At 39.6% G+C, this 21,902-nt stretch overlaps 1 protein-coding gene across 4 annotated transcripts in view; it reads left to right on the top strand.

The window, feature by feature from the left end:
- Positions 1-21,902, top strand: part of zgc:165481 (uncharacterized protein LOC100073327 homolog) — a 197,354-nt gene that overhangs the window by 42,215 nt on the left and 133,237 nt on the right. For 2 of the 4 annotated variants that reach the window (XR_010965962.1, XM_067997981.1), the window contains exons 13-17: positions 485-694; positions 15,184-15,367; positions 18,282-18,340; positions 18,480-18,672; positions 20,364-20,439. Coding sequence is in view for 2 of the 4 variants with exons in the window: in XM_067997981.1 (XP_067854082.1) it covers positions 485-694; positions 15,184-15,367; positions 18,282-18,340; positions 18,480-18,672; positions 20,364-20,439 (722 nt within the window). In the remaining 2 variants the exon portion in view is untranslated. Of the gene's footprint in view, positions 1-484; positions 695-15,183; positions 15,368-18,281; positions 18,341-18,479; positions 18,673-20,363; positions 20,440-21,902 lie in introns of those variants that run through there. The other 2 variants (XR_010965963.1, XM_067997982.1) reach the window with 2 other exon arrangements.

Raw genomic sequence — 21,902 nt, forward strand, 5'->3', positions numbered from 1 at the left:
TTTGGCCTTTAATACTGGACAAATTGTTTTTTCTATTTATATACAATAAACAGTATATGGGATCTGCTGAATGAAGTAAGTAAATAACACATCTTTTGGGGTATTTGTCAACATTCTTAATCCTCCACACAATACCTTTCCTGTCCTACTTGGAATCTTTAGGGTTAATTTGAATATACTTTATCTGTTTTTCCTATTCAATGGTGCATGCACTTATTAAGCCTAGAAATTACAATTTGGCAGTATTAGTGGACAGATGCTAAATATGTTTGTATGACATTTTTGTCCACTTTTAGCACTGGTTAACCAGTTTATTTTAAATGAGAATACCACCACTAAAATAGCAGACAGGAATGCCGTATTAAGCATTCATCTGCTATACTTCATGAAATTATTTGGTTTGTTTATTATAATAAAGGTTATATCAATTCTTTGATGTTGAAATATTCCCCTTGTATTTTTAAGAGCTTTCTTTTTTTTGTAGCTAGTGCTGGATGCTACCATGTCGATATGCAAGATCCCTCTAATGCATGCTTTGTAAAACTGTCAGAATGCATTATATCTAAAGGGCAAGGCCGAGGGACACCTGCAGCTTTAAACCAGTTGTTTCCAGAAGAAGCTGTGGAAAATAGTCAAAGGAGCTCCATTTCATGCCTCTGTTCATCTGTCTGTGCACTTTTAGGAGATCAAAATTGTAAGTGATAATGTCCACATGAATGTAAAGTTAATAAACTGCTCTGGTGGTATTTTTCAGCTGAAAATGTCAAAATGTTGGCCAAATGTAATTTACCTAAAATTCAGTTTGGCATCAGCTTAGTATATGATAATATCAAGACTGAAAACAATATTAATTTGAAGAGGAAGTTGAACAGGCATTTGGTGAGAAAATCAACTCATCACCTGCCTCAGCTCATTAGAACATAAGAAATAGGAGCTGGAGTAGGCTATCCGGCCCCTCGCGCCTGTTGTGCTATTCAGCAAGATCATGGCTGATCTTCTACCTCAACGCCATTTTCCTGCACTATCCCCATATCCCTTATCTAGAAATCTATCGATCTCTGTTTTGAATGTACTCAATGACTGAGCCTCTACAGCTCTCTGTGGTAGAGAATTCCAAAGATTTACCACCTCTGAGTGAAGAAATTTCTCCTGATCTCAGTCCTAAATGGCCTACCCCTGGTTCTAGACTCCCCAGCCAGGGGAAACATCCTCCCTGCATGTAGCCTGTCGAGCCCTGAAAGAATTTTGTATGTTTCCATGAGATCCCCTCTCATTCTTCTAAACTCTACAGAATACATGCCTAGTCTACTCAATCTCTCCTATCCCAGGAATCAGTCTGGTGAACCTTTGTTGCACTCTGGCAAGTATATGCTTAGGTAAGGAGACTAAAATTGTACACAATACTCCAGGTGTGGTCTCACCAAGGCCCTATATAATTGCAGTAAGACATCTTTACTCCTGTACTCAAATCCTCTTGTAATAAAGGCCAACATACCATTTGCCTTCCTAACTGCTTGTTGCACCTGCATGTTAGCTTTCAGTGACTCATGTACAAGGACATCCAGGTCCTTTTGAACATCAACATTTCCCCATCTCTCACCATTTAAAAAAATACGCTGCAATTCTGTTTTTCCTACCAAAGTGGATAACTTCACATTTTTCCACCTTATATTCCATCTGCCATGTTCTTGCCTACTCACTTAGCTTGTCTATATCCCCTTGAAGCCTCTTTGCATCTTCCTCACATCTCACATTCCCACCTAGTTTTGTGCCATCAGCAAACTTGGAAATATTACATTTGGTCCCCTCATCCAAAATCATTGATATAGATTGTGACCAGCTGGGGTCCAAGCACCGATCCCTTCAGTACCCCATAGTCACAGTCTGCCAACCTGAAAAAGACCTGTTTATTCCTACTCTGTTTTCTGTCGGTTAACCAATTCTCAATCCATGCCAGTATATTACCCCCAATTCCATGCGCTCTAACTTTGTTCACCAACCTCCTGTATGGGACCTTATCGAAAGCCTTCTGAAAATCCAAATACACCACATCTGCTGGTTCTCCCTTATCTATTCTACTAGTTACATCCTCAAAGAACTCCATTAGGTTTGTCAAACATGATTTCCCTTTCATGAATCCATATTGACTCTGCCAAATCCTATTATTATTTTCTAAGTGTCCTGTTATCACATCCTTTATAATAGATTCTAGCATTTTCCCTACTACTGATGTCAGGCTAACAGGTCTGTAGGTCCCTGTTTTCTCTCTCCCTCCTTTCTTAAATAGTGGGATGATATTTGCTACCCTCCAATCTGCAGGAACCATTCCAGAATCTGTACCATTTTGGAAGATGACAACCAATGCATCCACTATCTCTGTAGCCACCTCTTTCAAAACGCTGGGATGTAGATCATCAGGTCCTTAGGATTCATCGACTTTCAGTCCCATTAATTTCTCTAGTACTATTTTTTTACTAATACTAATTTCTTTCAGTTCCTCATTCTCGCCAGACCTGGGAGGTTATTTCTGGGATGTTTTTTGTGTCGTCTTCCATGAAGACAGACACAAAATTGTTTAATTTCTCTGCTATTTCCTTATTCTCCATTATAAATTCTCCAGTCTCTTTCCATAAGGGTACCACATTTGCCTTCGCCGGTCTTTTCCTTTCTACACACCTATAGAAGCTTTTAGATTCCGTTTTTATGTTTCTCGCTAGTTTACTCTTATATTCTATTGTCCCTTTCTTTATCAATTTCTAGGTCCTCCTTTGCTGAATTCTAAAATATTCCCAATCCTCAGGCTTACTGCTTTTTCTGGCAACTTTATATGCCTCTTCCTTTGATTTAATACGATCTTTAATTTCTCTTGTTAGCCAGGATTGGACCACTTTTCCTGTTGGGTTTTTGTGCCTTAAAGGAATATATATTTGTTGCAAATTATGTATTAATTCTTTAAATGCTAGCCATTGCCTGTCTACCGTCATACCTTTTAATGTAGTTCCCCAATCAACCACAGCCAACTTGCGCCTCATAACTTCGTAATTTCCTTTATTTTAGATTTAAGACCCTAGTTTCGGATTGAACTACAGAATTCTTCATTAAGTATGAAAGTGATATCATTATGGTCACTCTTCCCTAAAGGCTGCTTTCATCTGGTGAAACACTGAACCATGCCTTTGTTACCTCCAGACTTGACTATTCCAATGCTCTCCTGGCCGGCCTCCCGCTTTCCACCCTCCGTAAACTTGAGCTCATCCAAATCTCTGCTATCCCTATCCTAACTCGCACCAAGTCTCATTCACCCATCAGCCCTGATCTCGCTGACCCACTGTTAACGGATTTTCCCATTTAATGTTGCAACTATGGGTTGTTAATCCTTCAACAATAACTTCTGCTTGACTCTAGCCTGAGTGGTTCTAAAATAGCAAGCTTTTAATAGATTGACTCAACAGTATTATATTTATCATATAACTGTCTACAGATTACATTAAATGACAAGCAATCAATGCAACCTGATCAGTTCTTGAATTCAGGGTGATCAGACCTGACATTCACAGACTGCCTATGGCAATGGACTTCTGACCATCTTCTCTGAGCTCTAACTTTAGGGAGGGAGTGTGCCCTATCTATACTATTTGGCTGTGTTGTTCTACATGTAGGTACCTATGTCCTTATCTCCTGTTTGTAAATCATCCCACTTTGCTGACTGTCAAAAAACCACCAAGGATGGTTTATACTATGTGTGGCTCCATTATCTCTCAGGCATAAAAACCTTGAATATGGCTCCATTATCTCTCGGGCATAAAAACCTTGAACATGGCTGCTGCAATGTTTATTGTTTACATAGTCTTTTGCTGTTATCCGGTCTTAGTATGTGGTATCTTTAGCAACCACACCTCTTGTTTTGGTGTAAATCACCTACTGACGTTAAAGCATGTAGAAATGGGCCATCCCTTGATCTTTTAGTGTTTATAGCTCTGAAGTTTCAGCATTCTCTCTTTTACAAATTGTCTTTGTTCACACACACCGAGACATGACTTCGCCCCCCCCCCTCCAATTAACATCCACCCTCTTGCTAAGATGCATGGGAGCTTTGTGAGATGGGATATTTGACCATGCTTGTTTCAAACCATATTCTTACAGCTCCCTCCTCTTGAACTTGTGTGAAACCACTCTATTTCAATATTCACTTTATCCCTCAGCTCTCTTCTTGCTCTTGCCCATGATCATCTTGAGTTTACATTTTATCAATGTTAGATTTACATAAGCACAAATAAACATATATATATATATTGCTTCTAAGTTTCATTTGGTTAATATAGAAACCTACAGTGTATCATATCAAGAAATCATGGACTTTAAAGATTCTGTAGCTCTCCTTTTACTAATATCCACTTTGTGACTATTTTTGCTAAGTGCTATTTCTCCCTAGCCCAATTTCACTGTTAACTGAAAGGCACCTAACCCTGAATTTTGGAAATACAAATTACTATATCCCTCTTTAATGTCAATCCCTCTGATTGGTACTAGTGTTTCCTGATTGTTTAATTAATTAGCCGGTTTCTCTGTGGAGCATGTATCAGTGCCTTGTTTAAAAAGTTTTCTCACTCTCCTGAGCAACATTAGCCATTTCATGTTGTGCTGTTGTCAAGTAACTGAGCATGTCTGAGACCTGTTCTTCAGTGCATCTTCATCACTCATTTTTGCATACGAGTTGCCTCACATGCAATATATCACAGGCAAACTTTCTGCTGGCCAGTTTCTTTTTCCACATGGTATTTCCGAATGTGTTTTCCATGGCACACGTCATATGTCCAGTACGATTCAATCCTATAAGAGCAACTGCTCTGTTTAAAGACAGGTTCCAATAGCTCACTAGGCCGTAGGCCTTTGTAATCATGTTCTTCATCCTGGTCTCAGTTTCCAATTGATGGTAACATACATTTGTATCTTTCATTTCCACTGTAGCCATTCTTCGGCTTTCAGGTTATCATCAGAAGATCGAGGTGGGTGTCTGGAGGTCTTTGCTTATTGCTCTGTGCACGTTCCCGATTCCTGATGTCTCGGATAGTGGCCAGACTATCAAATGCAGTTTTCTTGTCCTTCTGTATAGGCAAAGACACATGTCTCCAAGAGAAAGCTATTAATTTACTATTCTCAACTACACTTTCCTGACTTTCACTAGATTGTACATTTATACCAGATTGATATATTTTTGGTAAATCATGCCCAGGTGATTTATTTATCCATAATCACCCAAAATGGTGACTTTTAGAAAAATTCCCGTTTGGTGGTGTAATTTCTCTGTTTGTATCTTATTCTCAATCACTTCCTCTCATCCAATTTTATACATCCCATTATATTGTCATTTCATCTCATTCATGAGCCCTCGAAGAACTTTATTGTCCAATACAACATTTACAGTTTGGTCCAATATCTTAATACATTTTTTGTTTATTTTACTTAAATTCTTCTTTGACTGCTTTTCATTCTCCCAATTTGAGAGCAGTATTTTTGGACTTACAGGACTTGTCAATGTACAATTTTATCTCCCCGCACAAAATACTTTCTTGATATACAGCATTGGACAGGAACTATTTAGACTGGACACCTTTTATTTTAAAATATAATTTGATTATCCCCTTAAAGTTGTGTGTAGGCCCCCTGGTAGCAGCTGTGAAGTGGCAGAATGTATAAATGCAGAGATTAGACAAACATGTAGCAAAGGCAGGGTGGTTTTAATGGGGGATTTTAACTTTCATGTTGATTGGGATAAGCAGTTGAGCTCATGTCAGAAAGGTAGTGAATTTATTGTGTTCAGGATAGTTTTCTGCAACAGGGTGTCCTAGAACCAACAAGAGACAGGCCATGTTAGATTTAATAATGAGTAATGAGCCAGATTTAGTAAACAGCCTAACGGTGCATGAACATTTATCTAATAACGATCATCATGTGATCGAGTTCAATGTTGTGTTTGAAAGGGAGAAACCCGTAACAGCCACTAAGATTCTAAATTTAGGTAAGGCTGACTTCAACGGGATGAGACAGAGACTGTCCACAGTGAACTGGGCAAATCTATTAATGGGTAAAACGACAGACGATCAATGGGAGGTGTATGAAAAGAAACTTGCAACAGATATCAAAATCAACACAAAACATTTTTACAATTATATTAGGAAAAAGAGGGTGGCCAAGTGCAATGTGGGCCCCTTAAAAACTGATAATGGTGATATTGTAAATGAAAATAAGGAAATGGTGGACATGTTAAATAATTACTTTGCATCAGTTTTTACAGTAGAGGAAGAGGATAGCATGCCGGACTCCTCAAGGAAACTAATTTTGAATCGGGGACGGGGACTCACCATAATTAACGTAAGCAAATTAACAGTAATGAAAATAATGGCAGTCAAGAGTGACAAATCCCTCGGACCAGGTGGTTGCCATCCCAGGGTTTTAAAGGAAGTAGGTGAGACCATTGCAGAAGCCCTAACTGTAATCTTCCAAAGTTCTCTTGATTTAGGAACCATTCCTTTAGATTGGAAAATTGCACGTTATTCTGCTATTTAAGAAAGCTGAGAGGGGGACACCAGGGAATTCTAGACCAGTTAGCCTAACATCTGTTGTCAAATTACTAGAGTCTATAATTAAGGATAGAGTGATTGAACACCTTGAAAATTGTCAGCTGATGAGAGAGAGCCAGCATGAATTTGTAAAGGGTAGGTCATACCTGACGAACCTGATTGAATTTTTTTTGAAGACATGACTAAAGTAGTGTACATGGGAATATCTATGGATGTTGTTTATATGGACTTCCAGAAGGCATTCGATAAAGTCCCTCAAAAGGGTCTGTTAGCTAAAGTTGAAATTCATGGAATTGAGGGTGAATTATTGACCTGGTTAGGAAATTGGCTGAGCAGCAGGGGACAGAGTAGGGATAATGGGCAGGTACTCAAATTAGCAGGATGTAACTATGGTGTTCCACAGAGATCTGTGTTGGTGCCTCAACTATTCACTGTATTTATTAATGACTTAGATGACTAGATAGAGAGCCACATATCCAAGTTTGCCAATGACACAAAGATAGGCAGCATTGTAAGCAGTATAGATGGAAGCATAAGATTAAGTGAATGGACAAAACTGTGGCAAATGGATTTCAGTGTAGGCAAGTGTGAGTTTATCCACTTTGGACCTAAAAAGGATAGATCAGTGTACTTTCTAAATGATGAAAAGCTCGAAACAATGGAGGTCCAAAGAGCCTTAGAGGTCTATGTACGTAGATCATTAAAATGTCATGGACAAGTACCGAAAATAATCAAAAAGGCTAATGGAATGCTGGCCTTTATATCTAGAGGACTAGAATACAAGGGGGTAGAAGTTATGCTACAGCTGTACAAAACCCTGGTTGGACCACACCTGGAGTAATGTGTTCAGTTCTGGGCACCGCACCTTAAGAAGGATTATATATTGACCTTGGAGGGAGTGCAGCATAGATTTACTAAAATGATACCTGGACTCCAAGGGTTAAATTACGAGGAGAGATTACACAAACCAAGGTTCTATTCCCTGGAATTTAGAAAATTAAGGGGAACTGATGGGGTAGATAGAGAGAAACTATTTCTGCTGGTTGGGGAGTCTAGGACTAGGGGACATAGCCTAAAAATTAGAGCCAGGACTTTCAGGAGTGAAGTCAGGACACACTTCTACACACGAAGGGCGGTAGAAGTTTGGAACGCTCTCCCGCAAACGGCAGTTGATGCTAGTTCAGTTCATTTTAAATTTGAGATTGATAATTTTTTGTTAACCAAAGGTATTAAAGGATTATGGAGTTAGGTCACAGATCAGCCATGATCTCATTGAATGGTGGAACAAGTACGAGGGGCTAAATGGCCTTCTCCTATTCCTATGTTCCTAAACTACAGGTAAATTATCCCAATTAGAGTGCTTGAATAGCAACTCATATCAATTTATTTTATCAATTCCAGTTTCAGAAACAAATTATATCTAAGCTTTGTGGTTTTACATTCGAGACAGAAGTGCTTGTAATTACTTTTGGATATATTTTTTCCCTCCTCTTCCCCACCCCCCCCCCCCCCATCCCTCCCCCAAATAAGCACTTTGTCTCAGAAAATAAATGGGTTAAAGAAAAACAAATCAACGTTTTCAAAAGAGGAAAAGCAACATGGTATATTCTTAGTTAAGTATCGGAGGTTTGATCAAGGATGATTGCTTTTCTTTCTCTGTCACCATGCTATATGACATTTGATGTCTGCAGATAAAGTCTTAAATTCTTACATGACTGGATCGCTTCCTGCACCAACATTTCTCCAGCAAAGGTTGCTCCGTAATCTTGTGAAGCCACTTTTATGTCATAGGACGACTCTTGGTAATCCTGAACCGTCAATACTCATGCAGTCCCAAAAACCACGGTCCCCTGTTTAAAAAGAAAAACAGAAAATCCATTGTGGTTCTTCTCGAGAGCCCATGGGGTTAATTTGTCAATTTATGATTTCACTCTGTCACCATGGGGAAATATCAAATTAAATTATGCCAATTATTTTAAATAAATGCAAAGGTTGTTGGTGAATTAAAAACAGATTTGTGTTTTTGGAAGGGATTAACTTCTTTGCAGAAACAAAACGACGGAGCCAGATATCATCATTTGCACGCAGCGTTCTTGGCGTACCTCAACATAGCTTTCATGTAATTTTTTTTAAAAACCTTTCGTGTCGGGAGTTAGCATTTCAGTTCATTCACCTTAATTAGTTAATCCAACATTTCCAGATTATTGTAATAGAGACAGAAGATTAAGTTTCATTTCTTCCACTTTAACTGAAGGAAGCGTTAGCCTTCACAGCTAAACAAAATTACTTTTGGCAAAACATTTCCAAACCTTTTTATCTACAAACGTTGCAGATCAAATTCCAATTGTTAAAGCATTTAACATTTATTTAAGATAATTCTTATTCAAGCAGTCGTTGGAGCTCTCTCCCCTCTGATGTCCGCTGAACGTATGCGTCCATTGGACAATCTCTTTTCTGAATTCTGTGGGGATGATCAATTGGTTCTGATAGCATACCAATTTATCGGTGTCTAGGGTGATGTCCTCCCCATTTTTAGGACATCCCTGAGGCCACGGCCAGTGCCCTGTACAGCAGTCTGCAGCTGCTGGATCCAGGAATCCTTGTTTTGCAAATTATCAAATTTAACTGTTCGCATGCCACTCAGACAGGAGCCATCCGAGCTTGCTCGCTAATGGGTGGGGCCCATTATTCACACTCTGCTGGAAAGCTTTAGCCTTTAAATAAACTTTTCTATTTTCTGCCACTCATGGTGTGTTTTTGGATTGTGCCTTTACTTTTACAATAGCTACCAAATGTCTTCAATTTCAGGACAGTTCCTAAGGTTTTTTTTTGAAAGAGGTTAGCGGTGGGTAATGGCTTTCCATCCGCTGAGGTGAACTCTCATTTTTCCCAGATAGGTATATAATCAGTCAGTGACAAACAAGTAAAATGGCTATTGGAAAAAATGGTCAGGGCTCGATCCCCATCCTCCATTTGGAGGACATAGGCCACTGTGGCTAATTCAGCTTGTTGTGCTGATCGGCCTCCAGTTAAATCTTTTAATGCACCTGACAGTAACAACTCGGTGGGGGTGTGGGCGGTCATAAGTACAACTTCATCTAATCCGGTGATATAGGCAAATTTGTTAGCGGCTCAGTAGACAGTTAAAAGGTGTTTCTTACAGGCGGTAAACGTCTGTTCCATCAATGACCGTGTTTGAGAGGCATATGCCACAGGTACCTGAACGCAATGTCATTGTTCGCTACTTCAAGCAAGAATGGTTCACCAGCTTTTGTGGTTTAATTTTAATCCACACACTGTGATCACTTCTAACATTTATTTTAATAGGTCGTAATGTTCCATAGTCTCAGTATGTAACAAAATATCATCCACATACTATATTATTGCTGATTTGTCAGAATTTGGTCAAGATGTCCTTCAACATCTGGTAAAGTGGAGGAGGAGATGTTAATTCCTGTGGTAACCAGGTCCAGTTGTTCCCGTAGGGTGAAAGCAAATTTATACTGGCACTGACTGGTCAATTGGCACTACTCAGTCTATTCTGCCACACTCATTCTTCTGTTGTGCCCAACAGGGGGCGGTCTTTGGAGTTGATCAAATTCTCTCCATTCATGTTGGAGGCATACTGCTAGATCATATTGACCATGTATCCCTATTGATCAAATTCATCCTGTCTGGTCCTGGTCTATCAGCAGCCCTCCTTGTGGAGAGTCTGCACCCATTTGCCACAAACACATATTTACCATGTCCATTACCACATTGTTCTTTTTCATTCAATCTACTCCTAAGATACCATCCTCCGACTCCTGTCGTTTAAATCCACACTACCACGTTTACATCCCCTACTGTGACTTTCGTCTACCATCTTCCCCATATCTCTTTGTCCTCCAAAGCCCCACCATGCTCTGTCCCTGACTTTCATGGGGTAACCCTGAGCTGTTTATGCTTCCACACTGGGGAAGGGTAGGATCGGAGTGATCTCAGCGCTTCAAGAATTCCATCTCCTGTCTGAGTATTTATCTCGGATTTTAATCAATTCACACTCACCAATACTCAACACAACTTCAATTAAATTAATTTTCATCTGTGATAATCTTGTGTCTAGAATTTGAGACTTTTTAATAAGAGCCAGAATTTTGCGGTGGCCGCAATAAAAGTTTGGTTTCTACAATTTGATAGGCTAGTTAACCTCAATAACTCCAATTTTAATTCAGCAATATCAAAATTAAACACAAGACAGAACAAAAATTACCAATATAGCACATGCTTACGTGACCCTCAATCAATTCTGAGGGACAGTATAAATCGTCATTTAGAAAGGCATGGGTTAATCAAGGACACTCAGCATAGATTTGTTAAGGGAAGGTCGTGTCTGACTAACTTGATTGAATTTTTTGAGCCGATAACAAGGCGGGTCGATGAGGGCAATGCGTTTGATATAGTGTACATGGATTTTAGCCAGGCTTTTGACAAGATCCCACATGGCAGACTGGTCAAAAAAGTAAAAGCCCATAGGAATCCAAGGGAAAGTGGCTAGTTGGATCCAAAATTGGCTGTGGCAGGAACCAAAGGGTAATGGTTGACAGGTGTTTTTGCGACTGGAAGGCTCAGTAGTAGGTCCATTGCTTTTTGTGGTATGTATTAATGATTTGGACTTGAACGTGGGGGCTTGATCAAGAAGTTTGCAGATGATACAAAAATTGGCCGTGTTGATCATGAGGAAAGCTTTAGACTGCAGGAAGATGTCAATGGACTGGTCAGGTAGGCAGAAAAGTGGCAAATGGAATTCAATCCAGAGAAGAGTTAATACATTTGGGGAGGGCAAACAAGGCAAGGGAATACACAATAAATGGGAGGATACTGAGAGATGTAGAGGTACAAAGGGACCTTGGAATGCATGTCCACAGATCCCTGAAGGTAGCAGGACAGGTAGATAAGATGGTTAAATAGGCATATGGGATACTTTCCATTATTAGCTGAGGGCCTGGAATATAAGAGCAGGGAGGTTATGCTAGAACTGTATAAAACATTGGTTAGGCTACAGCTTGAGTACTGCGTACAGTTCTGGTCACCGCATTACAGGAAAGATGTGATTGCACTGGAGAGGGTACAGACAAGATTTACAAGGATGTTGCCAGGGCTGGAGAATTTTAGCTATGAGAAAAGATTGGATAGGCTGGGGTGGTTGTCTTTGGAACAAAGAAGGCTGAGGGAAGATTTAATTGAGGTATATAAAATTATGACTGGACTACATAGAGTGGAAAGGGAGGACCTATTTCCCTTAGCAGAGGGGTCAGTGACCAGGGAGCATAGATTTAAAGTAATTGGTAGAAGGATTAGAGGAGAGCTGAGGAGAATTTTTTTCACCCAGAGGGAGGTGGGGGTCTGGAACTCACTGCCTGAAAGGGTGGTAGAGGCAGAACCCCTCACTCATTTAAGAAGTACTCAGCTGTGCACTTGAAGTGCCGTAACCTACAGGGCTACGGACCAAGTGCTGAAAAGTGGGATTAAGCTGGATAACTCTTTCACCAGCACGGACACGATGTGCCGAATGGCCGCCTCCTGTGCCATAACTTTCTATGATTACTAAAACCCAGTAAATTACATCATCTTTCATTTTATTTGTTCTTCAGGTGCGCCTTTCCAAAAACTGTGAAAATACTTGAAATAACTGCTTTCACAGCTAAACAAAATCTTTTTAACATTACACAAGAGGAAAACACATAACAAGCATTAAAGAGGGGCTGTAGCCCACAACAGCGAAAAGAAACCACTCTCAATGAGGACAGATTTTTTTAAAGAGACAGTACACGGAAAACAAAAGAACACATTCTGTAGCTTGTAACCTTCTTCCTTTCTCCTCCTTAATTCCGTCATTTAATCTAGATTTCAATTTCTGATGTTTGTGACTTAACCCCATTCTGTACCGACTCAAAGTCTCAAGTTCACGTTGTGTCCCCACCCAAGCCTGGTGTGGTGAAGGTCCCTCCATCTTTTCTTTTTTTCCTCATCTTTCAACCTACCCTTCCGAATTTCATCTTACCCTTCCGAATTTCATCTTCCTTGTTCAACCTCCCTAACTCTTGTGGCTGAAACAATAAAACTCCTGCTTTCCAATCCTCCTTTAATTTCTTTCTCCTTTACCAATTTCTTCATCTTAGTCTCCACCTCACACAAAGTCCGACAGATTTTAACTAATACAGTACAAGTTCCTATTTTAACTGCTCGTCCTCCTGCTCAATTGCTTTCCTGTTTTCTCAAGCGCATGTATGACCCTAATTACAGGCTTGAGGGGGTTGGCTACTTCAACTACTTATTTCTCCTCCCAGTCTTTGTTGAAATACAGATAATTCTCTTAACACTAGCTACCTCAAACCTTTAAAACTCGGGCCCACCCGGGTATGCTATATGTTAGTGGATTTTACCTTAACTTTTGCAACTGTGGATTGTTAATCCTTCAATAACTTCGACTTGATTCGAGCCCAAGCGGTTATAAAGTAGCAAGCTTTTAATAAATTGACTCACAACAGTGATACAACTGTCTACAGATTACATTAAATGACAAGCAATCAATACAACCTGATCTGTTCTTGAATTCAGGGTGATCAGACCTGACCTTCATGGAATGCCCATGACAATGGACTTCTGACCATCCCCTCTGAGAGCTCTAAATTTTGGGAGGGAGCATGCCCCATCTTTATACTATTCAGCTGCGTTGTTCTACATGTAGCCATCTCTGTCGTTATCCTGTTTGTAAACCGTTCCACTTTACTGACTCTGTCAAAAGCCATCAAGGATGATTTATACAATGTTAGCGTGGCTACCTTTATCCCTTGTAGCTGTTACATAAACAGTTTGTTCCACGTCAGCCTTGAACATGGCTCCTGCGAAGTCTATTGTTTACGTAGCCTTTCACTGTTATCAGGTCTTAGTATGTGGTTTCTTTAACAACCACATCTCTTTTAGTAAACCACCTTCTAACGTTATAGCATCTAGAAACGGGCCATCTCTTGACCTTTGGGTGTTTATAGTTCTGAAGTTTCAGCATTCTCTGCCTTTCACAAACTGTCTTTGTTCACACACAACTTCGTCTCCCTCCTATTAACATCCACCCTCTTACTACGAACCTTGGGAGCTTTATGCGAGCTACTCGAGATGGGATATTTGACCATGCTTGTTTCAAGCCATATTCTTACACCTACATTGGCTGCCATTTTGTCCTCAAGTTCAAATCTCTCCACGGCGTTGCCCCTCCCTATCTGTAACTTCCTCCTGCCCTACAACCCCCCGAGATCTCTGCACTCCTCCAATTCTGGCCTCTTGCGCATCCCTGATTTTTATTGCTCCACCATTGGCGGCCGTGCCTTCAGCTGCCTAGGCCCTAAGCTCTGGAATTCCTTCCCTAAACCCCTCTACACCTCTCTTCCCCCTTTAAGTCGCTGCTTAAAACCTACCTCCTTTGACCAAGCTTTTGGTCACCTATCCTAATATCTCTGTGGCTTGGTGTCTGATAACGCTCCTGTGAAACCCCTTAGGACAAGTCGTTGCATAATCTGTTTTTGAACTCTGAATAATCTCCAAGTCTGTACAAAAAAAACTATTTTTTAAAAAAAAACGAAATCAGCCAAAAGTTGTGTTTGTAGGACTATTTTCCAGTCATCTCGTGGCGTTGCTTAGTGTGATTCAATTTGAAAATTAGAAACAGGAGTAGGCCTTTAGTCCATTGAGCCTGTTCTACCATTCAATTAGATCATGGCTGATCTGTATGTTAACTCCATCTACCTTGGCTCTGTAACTCTTAGTTTTTTCTGTTAGGCAAGGGTATTATCAATCTCAGTTTTTAAATTTTCAATTGACCTAGCCTCAACAGCTTTTTGGGAGGGAGAGTTGTGGATTTCCACTATCCTTTGTGTGAAGAAGTGCTTCCAGACATCACACCTGAACATCCTATTTCCAACTTTAAGGTTATGCCCCCTTGTTCTGGATTCTCCCACCAGAGGAAATAGTTTCTCTCTATTTACCCTATGAACTCCTCTAATCATCTTAAACACCTCAATTAGATCACCCCTTAATCTTCTATACTCTAGGGAATACAAGCCTGGTCCATGCAACCTGTCCTCATAATTTAACCCTTTTAGCCTCTGTACCATTTTGGTGAATCTGTGCTGTACCCCTTCAAGGCCAATATATCCTGCCTGAGATGCACTGCCCATACTCTAAATGGGGTCTAACCAGAGCTTTATATAAATGTAGTATAACTTCCACCCCTTTGTATTCCAACCCCTGTGAGATGAAGCCCAACATTCCATTAGTCTTTAAAATTTTTTTTTGTACCTGTCCACTAGCTTTTAGTGATTTCTGTTGATTGCAGCATTTTTAGGAGGAGGAAGGGGGTGGGTTCCAGGTATGAAATTGAAGTGTTTTTCTTTAATTGGTTCCTGGAACCAATTAATCAGAAAAAGTGACTTTTTATGTGGTAGCTCTGTTAATTCTGAATAACTTGTTTTGTGAAATACTGTAAATGGATCACCTTGCTCCAATAAAATCTGGCAAAATAACCCAGTTTGAGCATGCTTGTAATGGTTTATCTTTTATTTTAAAGCATCTTTGTTACGAACCACAATAGTGGAGGAACTCAAAAACATAGTGCTGCAATATCCTTCAGACAGTGCATCAGAATCAGGTTGTTTGCGCTACCTATGCAGATTGCTACGGTTCCTATCTGCTCCAAAAGAACAAGCTGATGTAATAGTCGCGATGACTCATTTGGCCAAGTTGAGAGTACGGTAAGACTATTTTAAATACTAATCAATTTTCCTGGGCAATTCCACATGTTCAGTTGGAGAATATGGATACATTTAACCATGTTCTGAAATATGTAATTTTTTCATTTTGTTTAAACCTTTATTTTAGACATTAGATATTTCAGATAGAAAGAAAACCATGGTGGATGAAAAGAAAATTTCAGAAAGCATTTTGAGCAATTTGTGGGACCTAGTGGCTAGATTGTCCATCACAAAATGATATACTCTCACTATAAAACAGTAGTTATTGCAAAGCCTATCACTGTGCCATCTACAGGAGTAACACACACTGCAGGATACTTGAATATGTACTCAGTGTTATTAGTGAGTTCTCAATGAAATACACGTACCAAGTTATTACATAGATAAGAAAATCCTCATAATTGAGCAGGCATGTTAGAGCAATTTGCATTAGTTATAAGTTTGTAAATATTTTTTAAAGAAGCACACATTTCTTTTTCTCTTTTCTAGTACTTTGCCCAAGTTACCATTCTTCGTATGGGCTTAGTCAGTGAATGCTGGCTATTTGATTGCAATGGTGGAGGGTATCACAGCTGAGTCTGATCCTGGTCTTGCCCAAAGTCCAAGGTGCACTTTTTCCAGCAGTGATCACTGGACAGTGATCAGGATTGGGAATCTTGACTGATTCATTCCCCCCCCCAGCCCATAGGTATGGAGGCTGTTTGTAACACCCCTGCTACTGTCCTGACTGTGATCAGCCAATTCAGAACTGACCAGGAATCAAACCTGGAGCTTTTTGATGTGCATGACTCTGCTACCAACTGAACCCCCAGGAGCCACTTGTTATCCTTTGTTAACATAGGTACAATGTGATGAGTCCACTGTGGCATTTCCTTTTCTTTTTCTGACTTGATTCTGATCACGTACCATACAGCTAAGAGGAATGGCAGGCAATCTGCACATAGACCTCTTTCAATTTTTCTCTTTAACTGACCTCTAGGTCAGGAATGTTCATTTTTTTAAATCTTTATGGGCCACTTAGGTGCATACAGAAGGCCCCTGTAGGTAAAATGTAAAGTTTAAATTAACAGTACCATTAGTTTGAAGATATCTCAAGCAAAGGATAATAACAGATCTTAGTGGTCTAATTTGGATTTATCCGCCAACTGTTTTAAGAACGTCCCATTCCGAACCTCCAGGCCCATGAAATACAAACAAGAAGCCAATGTCTAAGAAATTCGACTTTTTCTAACATTCCTAAGGACAGGAAGAAACTCTCCTTGGTGGGGGGGGGACTGAGCTCAAATTTGAGTAATACTCCACTACCCAACCCTCTGATGTTTTGATTTAATACAGAGCACTGGCAGCTTTTCAAGTAGCTAAAAGTCTAGTTTATGTATTTCAGGAGAGGAAATGCTGATTATTCCTATCTAATATATAGTGGCAGTTGTTTTCTGGTAATTGGCTGCAGAATATTCCTTGACAATGTACAGTGAGTTTTATCAAAATTATTGACCCCAGGAAGACTCTCAGCGTCCATTGCATGCAGCATTCTAGCTGCCTACATCCGCCATGACTCCAACCTTGGCAAAAACAAGAAAAATTGTGCGCCCCAACACTTCCATTTAGTTTTTCTTAAATGATACGTTGGAATGATTTACATGGCAGTGTTGTGATTTTGGGCTTCAGATGACCGTTTGCTGTTCAGATTTTTACAATGCGATCCACAGCCTCCACACAGAGTTCACTTGGGATTTTCCCCCTGCCAAGTTCAAAAGGGCTGCTGGACTCTTGAGTAAGACAAAAGCTGTTTAAGACACAGCAAAAAGTTATTAAACAATATAGCTGGCTTCATTCTGCATACAGCAGAGCAGACAAATTGACTTAAAGTTAAATAAGTAGCAAGTTTCACTGTTTTCAGCTGCATGACTGGGATCAAATACATGTTTTTTTTTGTTCTATAGCCTCTTCAGGCCAGGCAATGTAGATTTTTCAATCCCACATTATTGTGATGCTAACAGTTTGTACATTCTTTTGTCACCTGTCCAGTTTGAGAGAAGGAAGCAGAGCTCAGCGTAGAACCATAAAAGTTTACTCGGCGTGTCTGTGCTGGTTCTTTGCTGAAACGATCTAAAACTAATCCGACTGTCCCACTTGATCTGCACAGTCCTGTATCATCCTCTATTTCAAATATTTATCCAATTTTCCCTTAAAAAGATGCAACAGTCTCTCCACCACTCCGTGGCAAAGCATTCCAGGCTCCAACAACCTGTTGCACAAAAAAGATTCTCCTAACCTTTTGCTTGGTGACAGTTTTAATTTGATGACCCTTTGTCACTGACTCCCCAGCAAAGGAAGTGGGATTTCCCGTATTTCTAAGAAATTAGAGGGAGAGGAAGATCAGGGGAGAGCTGAGCTTCTATCTGTATTTTGTACATAAGACCGAGTCATGAGCTGTCAAATAAAATAATGATGGCTATAAGATAGCTTCCTTTGCTGTAGCCCATTCCCTCTGTGTATAGTGTACAGACCTTCAAAGCAGTCTACAATTGCTCCATTATCAACCGCAGGACTTGGGCTTTTGCTTGGTCAAGCAACCTTGTCGTTACTTGTTATCTTGGTAGTCTTGCATTGGTGGCTTAGGAATCAAAGCATACTTCTGGGGGCTTATGATAGTCAACACCTGCTTCCAATGATTAAGATGGTCAATTTTCTAGTTTCTCACAGGCATTTTTTATTGCATGTGTAATCTTGCACTTTGTTTCTTAGTGTTTCTAAAGTGAGCCATAATAATTTTCCCTCACAATGTCGTCTGATTAGATCAATCAAATCATAGTTCTATTTTGTAAAAAATCTTTAACAATCTGGAACATTTAAATTGCTCTGAGTTAACATTTCTTTAGAATTTATTTTTCAGTTACTTTATTTATTGTAGGGATCTGAGTGAAATCAAAAAAGAGAAAGGAATTTATGTACTTGTGAACCTACTTCAAGGTGAGAAATATATTTCTAATTTTACTATTAATATAGATTTCTGGCTATCTAATTTACAAAATTTTGTTTAGTGTTATAATTTAAATTCTCAAAATTGATGGAATCATTTTTCACTGCTCTGAAATCTCTCTGGTTATAGGTGTAACCAATGCAGAACTACAAGAAAGGGTATGTGTTGCACTTGGGATTCTAGGTGAAAACAGTGACCTCTGTTCAGCTATTGTTGATGCCGATGCATTGAAGCACCTTTGTCGTTTATTGAAGATGCCAGTTGAAAATAATGTATGGGAAGCTATTGTTGGAGCTTTAGCTGCACTTCTTTCTTCCAGCAGGTATAAAGGAATGATTTAATAGTATCTTCCTTATAGAATAATGGTATTCCTAGAAGAAAATTCACAAAACCATAACATGGAGGGAATTGGGGTTCAGATTAGATGGGAGCATTCAATGAATTGCAAAATTTGCCTACTTAAATGCAAAAAATTTTGAATTTAAGTCGATGGGTTTGCTGTAATTAGTCCAAAAATAGGTTTCCGTGAGCAAATTTTAAACTTCTTTCTTGCATATCCTGACTGAGCCATTCAATTCATCTCTTCCCTCCCCCCTTAACTTTCTTCCCTGCCTCCCTTTCTGCCTTCTTCCTTTACTCCTTCTTCCCTCCGTCCCCCTTATCTTTCTCCTTCTTACCTCCATCCTCCTTTCCTTCCTCCTCCTTCCATTATCCTCTGCTAATGAGGAATAAAAGGATAAAAATATGAATTATGTATATGTTGTAGAATGAAGTGCTTTATTTTCATTGTTTTACTATGAATTTACTCAAATAGAAGCTCAGTGTTCCTAACAGTAAGTAAGTTACATATTTTTTGTTTTTTCCTGGCCGATTTGTTTCCCTTCCTCTTGTGAAACTTCAACTTGTTGCTGAAGTACAATTCCATAAGTACTGATTGCCCTCCAGTACTCCTGAGTGTTGCTGTTCATTTGTGAGCCTTAGTAGTGTTAGCAGGAGGGAATCTCAGCCAACCCTGATCTGTCCTCAACTGACATCAATATACCTACACTTCTACTACAGGTTGCTTCCCTTGGACCAGGTGGTCCATACACTAGGGTACTGAAGGAGCCTAGACAGGAAATTTGGAGACATTACCTAATGGCACTCCTAAGATGTAGTTGATTTGGACTTCCAGAAAATATTTGGTTAAAGCTTCACAAATAAACTAAGATCGATGGAAATTCATAGTAGACCATGGGGCTGGACAAAAATTGAGTACTCATGAAAGGTATAGCGTTAAATTTTAACTTGGGCCGCCCCTGCGTAAACGGGGCAGTGGTGGCCAGAAAATGGCTTACCAACCTATTTAGGTAGGCACTTCGGCTGCTGACACCTTCAAAGCAGCCTGCCACTGGGCAGCCGGAGCCCTCACCTGTTTCAGTGGTAAGCCCTCTTGATATGCAAATCAGGAACCTATACCTATACCATGTACACTATACTCAGTTTCAGCTGGCCATCCAGCTGAAGAGTCCAAAAGTAAATTTTTATTTTTATTCTTGTTGGGCCAGGAGGACAGGAGCAGGCTGCTCAAAAATAACCTGAGTGTGAGGAGAGGGGTTAGGAGAAATTTCTTTATGCAAACCATGGAATGCTTTGCTACAGTGAGTAATTGAGGCAGAGACCATCTTTTAAGGAAAAATTGGTTAAATATTTGCAGCCGGGGAAAATATAAGGCTATAGGGAAGAGCGGGCTATAGGGAAGAGCAGGCTATTGGGATTAGTTTTGGATTGCTATAGCAAAAATCTGGCGCAAACACAATGGGATGAATGGCCTCTTTATGTGCTGTAAACATCTTTGTTTCTGTAAATAGAAAACAATGGTCTTCTGATCCTCTTCTCTTCCCACCAACCCCACCTATGTGGGAAATTTCATGATTTATGTTTTGGAATTTAAAATCGTCACATCATAATTTTATTTAAGAATCGTTTAAAATGATATTGCATGCACATATAATACGTCTAGTTTTTTTTCAGGGTTTGTGAAGAAGTTGAAGAGCAACAGATTGTCAGTCATCTTTGCACAAAGATTCAGCAATCCTCAAAGGATAAGGTAAAATCACAGATGTTGAACTTTATTAGGTTTGTGTGAATAATTCACAGGTTGTCTGAAATTGTCATTTAAGTGCAGATTATGGTGAGTTTCACTAGGAAGACCTAGTTATGTGTGACAAGCTACTTAAAGGAAAAATCTAAGGTGCTAATAATTTTCTGTTTAATAGTATTGCAGAATATTCTGGTAGCAGAAAATAGTTACTGGAGAGTTGAAAATGCATTTTAATTAGATTAATTTATTCATCCTCGGATATCCCCTTTTTGTCTGTGCAGTCTAATCTCTGAAAGCATTACTTTCCTTATTGGTCAGGTTGATTGTACATTTGCCCTCTCCTTTAGTTGCAGCACTCAGTAGAGTGTACATACGGAAACCTGACTTCCATGTCACACTAATTTTGCTCTCAGTTTTGTAAGAGATGCATGAATGGCCTGGTGTGACTTTTTCCCTGCCTTTTTGAGGAATCATGTCCTTGTTGCCTCTGCAGTAGCCTTATAAGTGAGGTGACTTCAAGCTCACCATTTGGAGAATCACAGCTGAAGACCAGTATTCCACCATCGATGCCCTTGGTAAGCATCTTGGCTTGGAGATACATGAGAGACTTGAGCTTCTCCTGAAGCAAATCTAAATTCACCATTAGTTGGGTAGATTAACCATAGGAATATCAGAGAAGTATCATCTATTTACCATTTTGGGTTGCTGTCAGTCTGTCAAGGATAGCTGCTGACAAAATGTATTTATTGAAGGGCAGCTTAAAGATCATGTCAAATGTTGGCCTGGATGTGGTGCTGAAAAAATGGGAAAATATTGTCCATTTTTTTTTCTTATTTGACTATTTTGAAACTATTTAAAGCTCTACTTAAAATGGAAGCTGTGCATTCATTAAAAATATTGACTTGTGTCAAGATGACTACAGAAACTTTGTGATGAAACAAAGTGGCTTTAATATGCTAAAATTTTAATTGCAGTATTGTTAGAGTTGATGCCTAACTAGAACACTTTTTTCCCCTATCTATTTGAATTGTCTATTGAATCTGGCAGAGTTAGTCTATCACCTTGTTTTTTTTTACATTAAATATATTTGCCTTGTAATCTCATCAGAACTGACTGCTAAAATTACCTGCTCACAATGCAGTGTGCTGTACACTGGGGAAACCAAATGTACCTTCACAAGCACCTCTATTCTGTGTACAAGTGGTACCCTGAGTTTCCTCTGGCTAGCCACTTTAACTCTCCCTCCCGATCCCACTTTGACCTCTGTTTAATGCTTGTACACTGTTCCACTGAAGCTTAGTACAAACTTCAAGAACAGTATCTCCCCTTTCTTCGAAGCACCCTGAAACCTTTTGGTTTGAAAATTAACCATGAACTTCAGACTTTAGTTATATCCTGATTTTCAAACTTGTCTGAAATTTACACCTGACCCCACCCCTGCCCAACCCAGGTTTTCTATCTCTCCCATT

The sequence above is a fragment of the Heptranchias perlo genome, chromosome 16 (assembly GCF_035084215.1).
Source record: "Heptranchias perlo isolate sHepPer1 chromosome 16, sHepPer1.hap1, whole genome shotgun sequence".
NCBI classification, from domain to species: domain Eukaryota; kingdom Metazoa; phylum Chordata; class Chondrichthyes; order Hexanchiformes; family Hexanchidae; genus Heptranchias; species Heptranchias perlo.